Raw genomic sequence first — 14,269 nt, forward strand, 5'->3', positions numbered from 1 at the left:
ACTGCCTCCCCCCCGCAAAAACACTCCGGTCAGGATACTGATTGGCAAATTTTTTTTATGGCATGCCCATTCTACAGGAGCTGGACGTTCAGCTGGTTTCTGTCAGACAGGCTGCTGTGCCCACGGGATGAATGCCAACCTGTTTCTGTTGAACTGACCGATATCGGCTGATATTTGGCCCATGTGTCCCAGGCATAACTTTGAAAAAGAGATGATAGATAGATAGGTAGATAGATAGATAGATAGATGAAAGGTAGTTTGAACTAGATAGAACAGCTGACAGTAGAGTTAAACAAAACTATCTGTGTGTCGATTAATTCACAGATTTCAAAGTCCATCAAGTTCAGATTTATATGCCAACTTGTCTCTCAAAAAAAAATTAGAGACAATTTTATCCATGTGCCAAACTCTAATTTCAACAAATTGGAGATCTGTTGAGATTCATGCACTGATTCACTCATCTACGACATATATACAGTATAGCTACAAATATAAAAAAAAAAGAAAATAAGAATGTCCATGAAAAATGATGATAACTTGCAGAACACCTTTTTGAAGAGTAAAATCAATACTACAAGAGCTTAAAATAGGAAGACATCTGTTGACTTTGACCATGTTGCTATGTATTCCACACGCGCACTTAAATTCAGTCCAAGGGCAGTCAAGCAGAGTTTTGGAGAAAGTAATTGGTCACTTTAGTAGCTGATAGTGATGATACAAGGAAGATGCAAATAAGAAGATGCAATTGAAGGGAGGAGATATGGATGTGAAGATGTTTGAGGATAAACAATTTCCAAGGTAGGTAGGCAGTAACTAAAAAAAATGGTTTAGGATGCTATGGGAATTGGCTCACTTCAGAAAAGTTACTGACCAAAATTGGTGGTGTTACAGGATGTCCTATAAAAAGAATGTGGCAGTAATTAAGATTGAGCATTGCTTTGTGTCAGATATACTATCAAAACATCAAGAAAATGTTTAATGCGTGACTTGATTTAGAGCATACATAGTTATGAAGTGCATGTTGTGTCAGTTCAAGATGTGCTTGTGAGACCTTTTGGAGAGCAAAATACACTCTTCACTGTGAGATGTATGAGTGGCGCATGCTAGACATTGATTATCTCTTCCAAGGCTCTACACAAGATCACTTTGACATTCTATGTATTTGAATGGATCAAAGCATCTCTGTAAGGACTCTTTTCTGTGAAGCACCTGGTCACACTTATTCTTATATGTTCTTTGACCATCTAACAGTTTTGCAGGCTGATTCATCTATCATATTACAGACATATACTTTAGAAATATTTAACTCAGCTCATCGGATGAATTCTGCAATATTGTACATGGAGTTCTTCATAGATTTATAGGAATTTTTAAACAGAATACTGTGGACCAGATTTATAATAATGGAGCCTTTAGGCACATACCCTTTATTTGCCATAAGCGCTGCCCTAACTCCCTCCCCACCAATTAGCCCCAAAACGTATATATACATTTTTATAGTTTATCCCTTATAATAACACTGTGTAGATAAAGTAGTTTGAGCTATTTTTTTTTACTATTGATGGGATACCCTTACACCAAGACCTACTATGCCTATTACTAAATTTAGCCAAGGAGGATATGGACCACAATAGCGTACTTTTTCTATGTGTCATTACTTGTTTATCTTCATAGGTGAAATCTGTAGGTGAAATCTGTAGCTAAAAGTGTATAGGTGACCCCAAGTCAAACAAAATATTCTACTCTGTGTCTGACCTTTTTGCATATTAGTGATGTTATTAGTTATATAGTGCCTTCTACATGTAAGAAATAGGAGGCATATTATTTCACGTACAATGTGGGTGAAATCATGTCTCCCAGCCTAGGAAGTAAATATGTGGGCATATAATGAGCAGCTACTACTGGGTCCATGAGCTCAGTGGGTTACTTACCCTTATTTACCAGATGTGCTCTCTCATCATAAGCTGTAAGTAATATTTCTTCTTACTTTTTTATATCACTGTCTTTTTTACTGTATCTGTTACTTGAGCCTATAGCAGGCTTAAAAAAATCTAACAATGATGACATTTTAATTAGGTCCTCAATGGCTTTACGGGCTAGGCTAAAATGTTTTAATTATATTTTCAGAGGCCTAGTTTAGGCTTTGCACCAGCATCCTGTCTCTATTAGATGCTCCCAGCCCCATAAAAGTTCAAAAGCTGAGGGGAATGGGTGTTGAGACTACGTTTTTATAGAGTAAGTTCACTTTAAGCAAGATTTTCCCCAAATCCCCCTATACAATTCTATATCCTCTGATTTGTACATACCAGCTCTCCTCCTGTTTTAAATGCAAGTGCACTACCTCCACTACATATGCAGTTTTTTGGGGGGTATTCTCTACAAAAAATTCTGGCCCCTTGATCCCTTCTGTCCTGCCATTTGCAGCAGACCATTAAAAATGTGAGTGAGAAGGACAGAGCACACTGCAGATGCACACCGTTGGAATGACACCGAACGGCCATTACTGAGCTTGGCTGGAGCAGGAAAGAGAGTGATATGCACATGCAAAGTTTTAATGGCCGAATGGCCCATTTCCCCTATGACACACAACCATTGTCATATTGTGTCATATTGCCATATTGTCCTGTCCATCCTGCAAATGATAGAATTGAGGGGGATTGGGTAGTTTTTGTAGAGTGGCGTCCCAACAACTGCATGTGTAATGGGAGGACGTTCACCATTTAAAACAGGAGGAGCACTGGTATTTACTATTCAGAGGATATGGAATAAAATGGGGGGGTTTGAAAAATCTTGCTGAAGATGAATTTATACTTTAAAGTCTATGCCTGTGCAAAGAAATGCTACAAGTAATGAAAAATACAGTGTGCGTCTGACTTTCTGTTTGAGATGACAACACAGTACCTCTGCTGCACTGAAAACCCCAAGCAATGCTGTCTATGTCTCCTCTGCTGGACTGAAGAACACTTCTTCCTTATGTAATGTAGATTAGGCAAGGAAGAGTTGTTCTGTAGTCCAGCAGGGAAAAACTGGGTAGGGCTGACAACACTGCATGGAATTTCAGATCAGAAGAGGTAGCGGTGTCATCTCACTATTAGTTTGGAGCTCATTGTATTTCTAGTAGATCATTAGGTATATTTCTGTACTTACAACATATTTAAAGAGACAGCATATATGGATAAGTGCAAATGTACTGAATGTGTGTTTTTTGCCTAAACATAGATTTTAATACTAAAAGGTTATAGGTAAATAACAATTTTGTATTTTAGCTGGAAGTTTAATCTTTTAAAGCACGGTATTTTCCACATTTAAATGGTATAATTCCTATAGAAATATAAGCAGTAGATAATTTTTACTCTAAATTTAGCCAAGACTCTGAACTTCTAGATTTCTGCCACATGATTATGTCACCAATTTAAACTTTTAAACATGGATCATACAGAGCTCTCTGTTATATAGAGAAGGACTGAACAAAGACAACATTGCAATCTCTGGAACTGTACTGTAGACATACACGGGCCTTAAATAGACGTATTGTTCAGACATGTTGTTAGGCAGACAGTATTCACTTTACCATGAACTTGACTGCTCATCTGCCTCTTTATGGTGTCCCCTCATAGTGCACTGTAAACAAGTCTAGTATTAAATAAAACACAAAGACTGTTCTTTATGATCTGTCATTGGCTTAATCACATCATTTTACATCTGTAATCACTAAAAATGACAAGAGGAATCACACAGTCCATTTTCCCGTATGAATGAGGAATTTGGGGAGCAGTATAGAACGTATTAATCACTCCACCAAATCATGACTACAAAAAATGGATAAAACCAATTAATTAGAAATAGAATCAGATGTTAATAATTTTATATGTATCTCTGTAGTTGTCTTTTTTAATATTAGTGCTGCTTTGAGTTTAATTTTAGACAGGTTTATGATATCTTTTTTTTATATATTTAGATCCCAGCCAGGCAAAACAGACTGTTGGCAAATTGTCAGTAAACAAAATTTCTTTGGTTCTACTTGTGTATCTTAATATGCCTACAATATTGACTTGCTTCTGTCCAGTAAATAGTGAGGGTGCTGCTTCCTTTAGCTGAATTTGTCCAGATTACTGCTAAATACCTGTTTAGGAATATGTGTTATCTGCATGGTCATAGAACACTGGGAGCACAATAGGTTTAATACATAGGCACCACTGCATTAAACACAGCAGTAAAAATTATCATGTGTGTTCTTATGTTATTGCACTTGTATGGAAATCTGAAACTCTGAAATTCATATATATGTATTGTTTTGGCTACCAAAATATTTTTTCTCCTGTTAAATCCCTCTAACCATTCACTCGTACCCCTGCCTGGTTGTATAGACAAGGAAGTGACATATTTATTGGCTTCTGCATCTTTGTAGCTTTTACTTCACCTGGCACTATGAATGACTATAAGACTATAGTGCTCAGGTCCTACTTCTACTTTCTCTTTGCTGTAAGTTGCTCAAAATGTTCTGTTCTAGCTCCCAGTGCCTGAAATCGAGTTACATTTGTGGTAACCTTGCCCTCACTGCAAGAGTTAACTACTTGTTCAGTCTAGGGGGAGATTTTTGTGTTTTAACCTAATCCTCCACTTCCCCCGTAGATGACGCTCCCACCATGCTCCTGCAGTGGACTGTCCTTTTGCATCATCACATCCAATACAACTCTATGGACCCTGCATTGGTCTTGATGATGTCATGACCTTAGACTGCTGGAGCATGGGAAAGAAGACGCTGCAGGGACCTGTCTAGTAGCAAGGAAGATCTGATAAGTAAATATTCTTTCCTCTGTTCCCTAGACCTAAACTGCCAATTAATAAATCATTTTACCTTTGCTGGATATAGGTTTTAAAGATTTACTCTACCTTTTGCAAAAAATGAATAAATGCTCCCACTTTGATATAAAGAGATGTACATTTAATAAAGCTTCAGATTATTATTTTTTAAACCAATACAGGAGACATTACTTGAATGAGAAGCGTCCCTTGCGCTGGTGGCTGCTCTGTTTGTTCAAATGTGCATTCTTCTGCCCACCATATCCCATAATATTGTAAGCTCGAAAGAGCAGGGCCCTCAAACCCCTCGTGTATTGTTTTGTTACTATATTGTCTCATGTACTGTCCCCCACTATATTGTACAGCGCTGAGAAAACTTTTTGGCACTATATAATTACTGTATAATAATAATAATATGAGCTACTGGGCTTGCCGCAGGAACTCGTCAAAAGTGCCAACTATGCCTCCCGCTCCAAAACATGCTCAATTCAAAGTAACTGTACTATAACTCCCTACAATGAAAAGCAATCTAAAAATGGAGGACAGACGTATGAATGAAAGGTCCACTGGATCAACTTCTCACATATGGGAACGTCAATAGATGGATTGAAATTCATCTGGTCCCTGCTGAATCGGCCGAATTTTGATCCATCTATGACCAGCTTAAGGGGGGCGATTTTGGGGTGGGGAGTACTGGACTATGACCATGTCTTCTACTACATCCTAAATATACATGTAACATGAAACATGGTCAGAAAGGTGGAGTTAGCCTTTAATAAACTAATATGCAAACAGCTAGATGCGCCCACAATTACAAGGCTTTTTCAGTTGCCTGAATGCCCGGGTGCAATATACACATATTTCAACACCTCCTGAAGATGAGTGGTGTTACTGGCCAATGGGAAGGTTGCTAATCAGTACACAAGACCACCAAGAAGTATCAAAATATATGAATCAGAGCACCTTGAAATTTAGGGAACCTGAGAGTTCAGGAATTCCATAGGTATGGATGGGCACTGATAGGCAGAACTCAGTTTGCTGTATGCATATATCTAAATCTCTCTATTTCTGTATATGTGTGGATAGATAGATAGATAGATAGATAGATAGATAGATAGATAGATAGATAGATAGATGTGTGTGTCTGTGTGTGTGTTAAATTATTGTTTTTTTTGCGTAGAAAGTCTTAACCAAGTATAAACCTGGCTATCCAGGAGCTTAGATGTTATCATGTTATCTGCATTAAACCCACATTTTATATATATATATATATATATATATATATATATATATATATATATATATATATATAGTTTTCCAAAATGAAGAAGAGCAGAGTACAATACTGAAATTGCTGTGTTGTTAACAATTGTACAGTTGTAGTACTGCACAAAAATATACAGAGGCAAGTTACTCTGGGAAATAGAATCTATTTAGCCTAATCTAATCTGTCAATTGTCATCTTTTCCTATATTCTTTTATAGGGTGTTTGAAGAGAACACTGTGGGTCAAGCTTTCTAAGCAGCCTAAAAATTAAAATGAAGCAGATAAAAGAATCAACATGTTGAAGAGAGATGAGGAGAGGTAGAAATCCTCATATGATGATATATAAAATCTAACATCAAAATCTAGACAATAATTCTTCATAAGATTCAAATGCTGTATACATTAAAAAAAAAGTAATTGAATAGTGTCTAGAAAAATATACAAAAATACAGCAGAGATATAACAATTTAGAGAGAAGACATTAAATATTACTACTCGACACTTGTGGGTGAATGCCTAAGATGGAGGTATCACCGACATAGAACATTTGCAGGCTGTCTTTGATTTTTTTTTTTTGAGCGGTCACTTCTGTCACTTATGGGTAAAGTTAGCAGCAAAACTTAAGTGCTTTAAGAGCTTATTAGAGCCACAAAACACTGACGTTAAAACAATAGTCAGCCAGCCATTTTGGTGCATACTGCATACAAAAAAGACTGCTTTCCAACAAAAGAACATACTTATTCAATAATAATATTGATATTGATTATATTGTGCTTGGTGAGAGGAGGGGTCTTAGCCTGTATACCAGGGTAACATCATTTATGTGTACCTAAAGCAGCAGACACAGTCCAGATTAACAAGGTTACTCACATCTATGTACATAGATTCATCTCTGAAGTTAACCTATAGCTGTATGTGTAGCTTGTGGTTTTCATTTAAATTAGCATCCTTTTTAAATCCAGAGGACCTTAACTTAAAACAAGTAATATTTTTTCCAGCCATTAGCAAAAGTTAAGCAGGTTTGCAATTATCAGAAATCTTTGATTTACCTGCACTGGTGCCTGCACCGCTTGTGAGGTCCCCACCCATCAGACCACCTATGAATTAAAGAAAGAAGGAGCAGAGTCAGCATTGCTAAGATAGACCACAGACACCACATCTTAACTCACTTCCATAAACCGTTTAGGTCCATTAGAAGAATTTGTACTATGAACATTTTTTTTTCTGTTTCATGATGGCAATAAAAATAACCTTGAGGTCTAGGAAATACCATGGGCAAATGTTTTATGAACATTTTCTCAACTAAATACTTTAGGTGGAACCGATTAGGATTTAAAGGTACAATACAGTCAAAATGAAAAAAGCTGTGTTGCTCGAATTTTGTCTGCATTTTTCTCTACTTTATAAAGCTGTTGTGAACATAAACTGAAGAAAATACTGGTCAGTGTATTAGGTAGGTAAAGTGCTATCTTCTTAAAAAACATAGTCCAGCTGTGCCCACATAAACTGGCACTTGAACTTTATCCCAATCAATGCATGAAAACTTGAACATTCCGCAGTTATTTTCTTTGCATTATTTATTGGTATCTGTGTAAAAATGTTAAGAATAAATGTAAGGTCAAGGTATCAAGAGAAAAACATCAGCTGGACCAGGTCCAGTATATTGGCAGTTGGATTGACTTAAATCTGCTATATTCAAGAATCAGTAATGGCTCCAGTCTTGTGTTCACTCATCTTTAAGCTGGCCTTACACCTGCAGAATTTTCTTCAAACATTCAGATGAGAAAGTAAAAAAATCACGTCAGTGCCTTCATGGACTCATTTTGGTTCAGGTACCATATTAATGTCTTGATTTTTGTAGGAAAAACATTCCACTTCCAGATTAATTTTGAAAAGTGCACGTGATTGGATTTGTTTCAGCTGGGAGCAAATTTAACAATCACAAATTCATTCCCATAAGATCTGCCGAAAAATTTCTAGCGTTGTGCTTCAATTTTTGTGCTTGATCTGGCGAAAACTAATTGTTGCATTGTCCCCTTTAACTCTTACGGTCTTAAAACTAACATTTTATAATGAAATTCTACAGGTATAAGGCCTTCTTTAGTTGAAGCATGTCAGGGAGGTTTTTTTTACAGAAAGCATGAACATTTCACTGCACTGGTTTGTATGAGTATAGGATTGTGGTAGTTAAATTAATACTAAACCCAAGACCCTGCATTCACTATATCTGGTCTCCCACAGTACACAGAACATGGAAATGCAATTATTTTAGTAAATATAAACTGCTAAATAGCTTTTCTCATCAACAGTTAGAGCAGTCTTGTGACTTCAGCAGAGCACTGGTTAAAGCTTGTAGGAGGAGTTTGCTTTCTGCTTTAGGAGGATGTGAAATCCCTGACCCTCTGTCTGAACAGTACTGATTGGCCCTTTGGTGATCACATGCACTCTCCCAAGAAAGAAAAAAAACCTCTCTAGCAAAACACACCAAACTGAGCATGAGCATGTGACTACGGATTCAGTCTGTATTAGGTGGTCATTTCAAAAAGGAAGAGCAGAGAAGAAAGGATCAAACAGCCTTTTTACAAAATGTAGAGGATTAACCCCTTAGGTTCCACAGTGAGTGTAACAAGCATGCTTTACTGCATATACAGACTGATTTTACTGTTGTGGGTTTAGTAAAACGTTAAGGGACTGATCCTACTTGCTATCTGGAGTTGATCTTTAATTGGTCGGAATTCAGATGCTACATTCCTCTTGTTAAAGAATGATTAGGTGTATATAAAATGATCTATGCAATAAAGTATGCTAGAATATAAATTGTTATATACAGATATCTGATATGTTAAAAGGTAAGTCAATATAACAAAGGCATGGGTGCTAAATCCAACTATTCTAAGATGAAATGCTCTACAGAGCACTTCAACTGCATAAACGTTCAAATTCTGGTAGGTATACACATTTATATAAATTTGAATATTTAATTAGCAGTTAATAGCCCTTGATTACGCCTATCACAAGGAACTTGTCAACTCTGCTCAACAGATCGGTCTTCATATCCTTCATATGTATCTGGTGCTACCATAGATATAAGATTATCACCTCTTCAAGCAACTGTCATCTAGTGTGTATAGATGGTTTAAATTATTAAGTGGTTTATGTAAGAGCAAAAACTGCTATATTTATGTAAAGGTTTCAGGAGCTTGCCTTAAAGTGGCACTGACATTTATATAAATATCTAAAATAAAGTAGATACTCACCTTTTCTCATGCCCATGCCACTGATCCCTGCTGAAGCGAAGATAAACAGCCAGCTAAAAAAATCTTCAGATTCCAGCACTTCCCGGGTGTGTTAGATTCTTGGCCCCATGCTGTGCGCTGTGGTTCATTCTGTTCATCACAACTGTATCCAGTAGTTACATATGGGCCACTAAGCACAGCAGAAGATTTGGCAATCTGACACTCACGGAAGTGAAGGTTCCTCAGCTGGTGGTTTCTCTTCACTATGCAGAGACTTTTATTATAGAAACATTTCTTTGCAACAGAATCACTTTACCTGATGATTAATGTAATAACTTTTTAGGTTCCACTCAAGTCCATTCAAATGTTTAAACTGATAGCAGGGGGTCTTATATGAGCTTCTGTTTAGCCTAAAAGGATTGCTTACATAACAAATAGAACCATAGGTCATAGTTACATTTAGTAGTTTCTCTACTCTCCAGACATATATTAATACCAGCCATACATCTCAATTTCTGCACTGATATGAAAGCTTTACATCTTCAGCAAGATCATTTGTATTTTAGGATCACCAATCTCTTAAATGCCATTTATTAGGCACTGAAGACAACCCCTCGCCCCCCTCTCAGGGTGCCCATGGCACTTCTTTTTGGGCTGAACAGGTCGCACTTGAAAAGTACTGAAACACAAAAATAATTTCCTTACCTGTGTTACCTGCACTGGGTGGCCTATGTGTCAAGCCTGGAGACATGCTGTTTCTTTGCAAGGACTGATGGGACAATGGCAATAGGTTATGATTACCCAGTGAACCAGCTGGATTGCTGTATGCCAAGCTGTTAGGATTGGTCACCGGAATGGAAACCGGCATCTCAAAATTAGGAGGTGGAACGGCCTGTGCATGGAAGAAAAGAAACAGTAAATTATACTGTACTGATCTATATGATTCACTATTCATTTTGAGAAAATAATATGACTAGCATGGTAATCTTATTATTTTGTATTTTTTGTAGCCCATATGATCTTCTACTTGCCTTTAAAAATGTTGTAACAGACTATAGCATTTTCACTTCTGGTTTAACCTAACAAGAAACCTCAGAATAAACAGGCTGCATGTAAGCTGAACATAGCATCTTCTTTGTCATTCATTTTCTACATAACCTGCTGATCCTGCTGTGATGGACGCAAGATCGCTGCCACCAATATGTGACGGATGCAAGGACGTTGCCACCAATATGTGACGATTCCACGATCGCTGTCACCAATATGTGACGAACACGTCGTCAGACCCCAGCCCTTCTCACCAAACTCGTGACCGAAGGACTAGCCAATCTAAAACCGCGATGTCACGTGCGTAACAATGCCACACCCAGCTGCACCCTGCACAATAATTTTCCAGCTAATTGGACCACAACCTATGTACCGGCAGCCTGAGCGATTGTTACTGGGTCAGGTTAATTATGTAATTAACCCTTCACACTGCCACCACCTCCTTTTTGTACAGAGAAAGAGGAAACTCGGCAATATCAGCTATAACACTATAATGGTTGAAATAATCATCTGTATAACACGGTCACCGCAGGCCGGTTATACAGAGGGTTAAACAAACACAGTAGCGCTCTTTTAGAGGCAGGAATTCGTAAATTGCAATAAAGAGCTATAGAAACAGTTCAACAGTTTCAGAAGAAAAGATTTATTACCAAGAAAAGTCAAAAAGGGGTGCAATAAAAATATTTATAGAACAAAGATGTAACCAATATATATATAAATATACAGAGAACAACAGCCCAGCAAAGAGATAACAGGGAGAGGTTAAAGGGTTAAAGTACTTGCCAAAGTCCTGGGTTAGCAGATCTAGTTTCAGAGAAAAAGGCACGGGTGTCCCCAGGTGGTCCTGATGTTAAAAGGGAGAATTCTTCAACTTAGCTCTCTTAGGCCTGACAGCCCATTTTGTAGTTCCCTAGCAGGGGGTATCTCTGAAGTCAAGGACCAATACCCCGTTTAGGGAGGGATCGTCAGGCGGATACCTCAACTAGAGCCAGAATCTCTCATAACTCATATTTTGCTCATAACTTTTCCTATGCACAAGTGACCTTCCATCCGCGGGTAGATTATTATGCAGACACGTCTGAGGATTGATTAGATATGAATTATGAAATTCTACACTGAATGGTTCACGAGATCTACTTTTCTGCTTTTCTATGTATTCCAACCACAAAGAGTAACCTATCAAACTGTTGGCCTCCTCGTGGCCAATCTGGCAATATGTCTGGTTTTTATGTAAGTCTCTCATATTCCAATATATGACATAGGGGAAAAATGGATTTTTAAAAGTGTTAGCTGTTCCCGCCTTCCTTGGGTTGTCTTTGAACCCCTGGGAAGGCTTGCTGTAGCTTTTACGAGGTGCTACATTTTACAGGTTCTTTGGACAGTGAGGCCCCAGCTCCCTTGGGGGTCCTACAGCTCATAGCTCCCCTGCTGGGCTCTGACCTCCTGTGACACTCCTAACACACACACACACTGGCCAAATATCACTGTGCCTCTCAGAGAGGGAGAGGGAAAGTATGAGGGGAGAAAATGGAGATTCTTAACAAAATGAAGGCTGCGTCCTGCCTCTGGTGTGCACGTTCATGACACCTGCTTCTGCCTACCTTCCCCCACCCCATCCCACCCAATTTTGTTACAATGGTTTATTGTTGGCAGCAAATATGAGCTGCTGTGAAAACTGGGAAAATAAACTGACAATGCTCAGTTGATATATTTAAAATGAGTAATCTGACAGTGTTTGCCTATACTACCTTTGCTAAGGACTAAACATCCTTCCTCTTGCTCACTGGGATTCCACCAATGGAAATCCAATATATTTAACTGGTGTCTCTGCTGTTGGTTTTGTAGACAGGAGAGATATTGCACAAAGGTGAGTATAAGGTCTCTAAATATATTGTATCTCTGTTGCCCTTAGCAATAAATCAGATTCTCCCTTTTATTTTTCTACCATGAATTACAAAAACAATTGACTGGTTGCCATAAAAAGCATATATATCACCTTCCTGGAGATATTCCGTGCATGAGGTCCTGAGCCTTAGCAGAAATAAACACATGCTGAGTGCTGTCATTTTTTTGTGGAATAAACTATACAATAGCACTTGCTTTAGCATTGTTAAATCACAGCAAAGGGTTTTATCCTGAAAATTTTTATTCTCACTGGCAGTCAACCAGGTCTGCAGCTAGTGTTCATCTTTTTTGAGGTGCAATGGTATCTGCATATAAAGTACACCCTATTTTGTGTTTGTAGTGCTATACTGCTACTGCCGAATCTGGTAAAATTCCATTTAATGCAAAGTAACTTGTGGTCACCAGCTGACACTAAAATGCTGCTGCGGGTAAGACCTGTGAGTGCATCTATACCTGTTTTAGATTTGGATTTTCTATGGTAGGATGTATATGTTGGGTATGCTTATACATATAGAGGGGAATTTACTAAAACTAGAACACTCAGAATCTGGTGCAGCTGTGTATGATAGCCAATCAAGTTCTGTCTTCATTTTCTTCAGTTAAGCTTTGACAATAAATCCTGGAAGCTGATTGGTTTCTATGCAGAGCTGCACCTGATTTTGCACATACAAGTTTTAGTAAATTTCCCCCATAGTATGGACTGAATATGTTTCTCTTTCATTTGCATGTAATCAAAGGTCCAGGAATAATGTAAGGTCATGTAATGAAAAATCATTACTGATTATGGCTAGCTGTGTGTCACTGTACGCACATCTGCCCCCATTCATACCTGATCAGTTTGTTGTGCATTCTCAGAAGTGTGATAAAGCTCAACAATAATATTTCCATGTTAGTCTATAAGGCCCATCTGAGCAAATTGCTGTGTCTTGTTGGACCAACCATTGGCTGGAGGGGAGGATGGTCGGACCTCATAGCTAAAGCTAGGAAATGCCTAACAACATAGGACAAAGTATTACATGTACTCTGTCCCATAGGGAACATAACAGTAAAAAAAAAAAAATGATAGATTTTCAACCAACTTCAACTATTATGATTTTAATGATGCACTACTCTGATTGCATGCAACTACAAAGGTCAGGAATTGCTTGCTTTAACTGCTTCCCGACCACCCTATAGCAGAAATACTGCTATAGGGAGGCATGAGTGCGCAACATCATATATATATATATACGTGATTTTGCATTTCTGGGTAAGGGGCGCGCACGCCCTACCTGCTGAACCATTCGCAGCCACAACTGTAAATCACTGGGTCACTTGCCGAGCCCAGTGATTACCGAGGAGTAGAGCTGTTTTGTTTACTAACAGTTCTCCTCCCTGTCTGCTCAGGCACACTGCTTTGGATGGCTGTGCACAGCACAGCCATCCAAAGCAGTGTGCTTACAGTGAAGTGCTCACTCCTCATGTTAACCCCTTTCTGCCCAGTGCCATTAGTACAGTGTCAGTGCTCTACATTAGCACTGATCACTATATTGGTGTCACTGGGGATGTCAGTGATACCAAGTCAGTTCCCCCAGTGTCAGAATGTCCACTGAAGTCATGCTATAAGTCGCTGATCGCTGCCATTACTAGTACAAAAAAATTCTCTCTCTCTCTCTCTCTCTATATATATATATATATATATATATATGTTTGTAAATGCTATAACTTTCAAATAAATCAATAAATTTACACATATTGGGATTTTTTTTTAGCAAAAACATGTAGCAGAATACATTTTGGCCTAAATTTATGACAAAATTTGATTTTTTTAAGTTTTTTTACTGGTCATGTTTAACAGCAAAAAGTCAAAAATATTGTTTTTTTCTCAAAATTGTTGGTCGTTTTCTTTATAGAGCAAAAAAAAACCGCACAGGCGATCAAATACCACCAAAAGAAAGCTTAATTTCTGGGGAAAAATGATGTAAATTTTATTTGGGTGCAGCATTGCATGACCGCGCAATTGTCAGTTAAAG

At 38.0% G+C, this 14,269-nt stretch overlaps 1 protein-coding gene across 8 annotated transcripts in view; it reads right to left on the reverse strand.

The window, feature by feature from the left end:
* Positions 1-14,269, reverse strand: part of MEF2C (myocyte enhancer factor 2C) — a 354,593-nt gene that overhangs the window by 38,503 nt on the left and 301,821 nt on the right. For all 8 annotated transcript variants that reach the window (XM_089679647.1, XM_089679644.1, XM_089679645.1 and 5 more), the window contains 2 exons: positions 10,011-10,197; positions 7,119-7,166 (listed from right to left, as the gene is read on the reverse strand). In XM_089679647.1, the coding sequence (XP_089535773.1) occupies positions 7,119-7,166; positions 10,011-10,197 (235 nt within the window). The remainder of the gene's footprint in view (positions 1-7,118; positions 7,167-10,010; positions 10,198-14,269) is intronic.

This window comes from Staurois parvus, unplaced genomic scaffold (assembly GCF_062004578.1).
Source record: "Staurois parvus isolate SC_StPar_1 unplaced genomic scaffold, SC_StPar_1.0 ptg000229l, whole genome shotgun sequence".
Taxonomy (NCBI): domain Eukaryota; kingdom Metazoa; phylum Chordata; class Amphibia; order Anura; family Ranidae; genus Staurois; species Staurois parvus.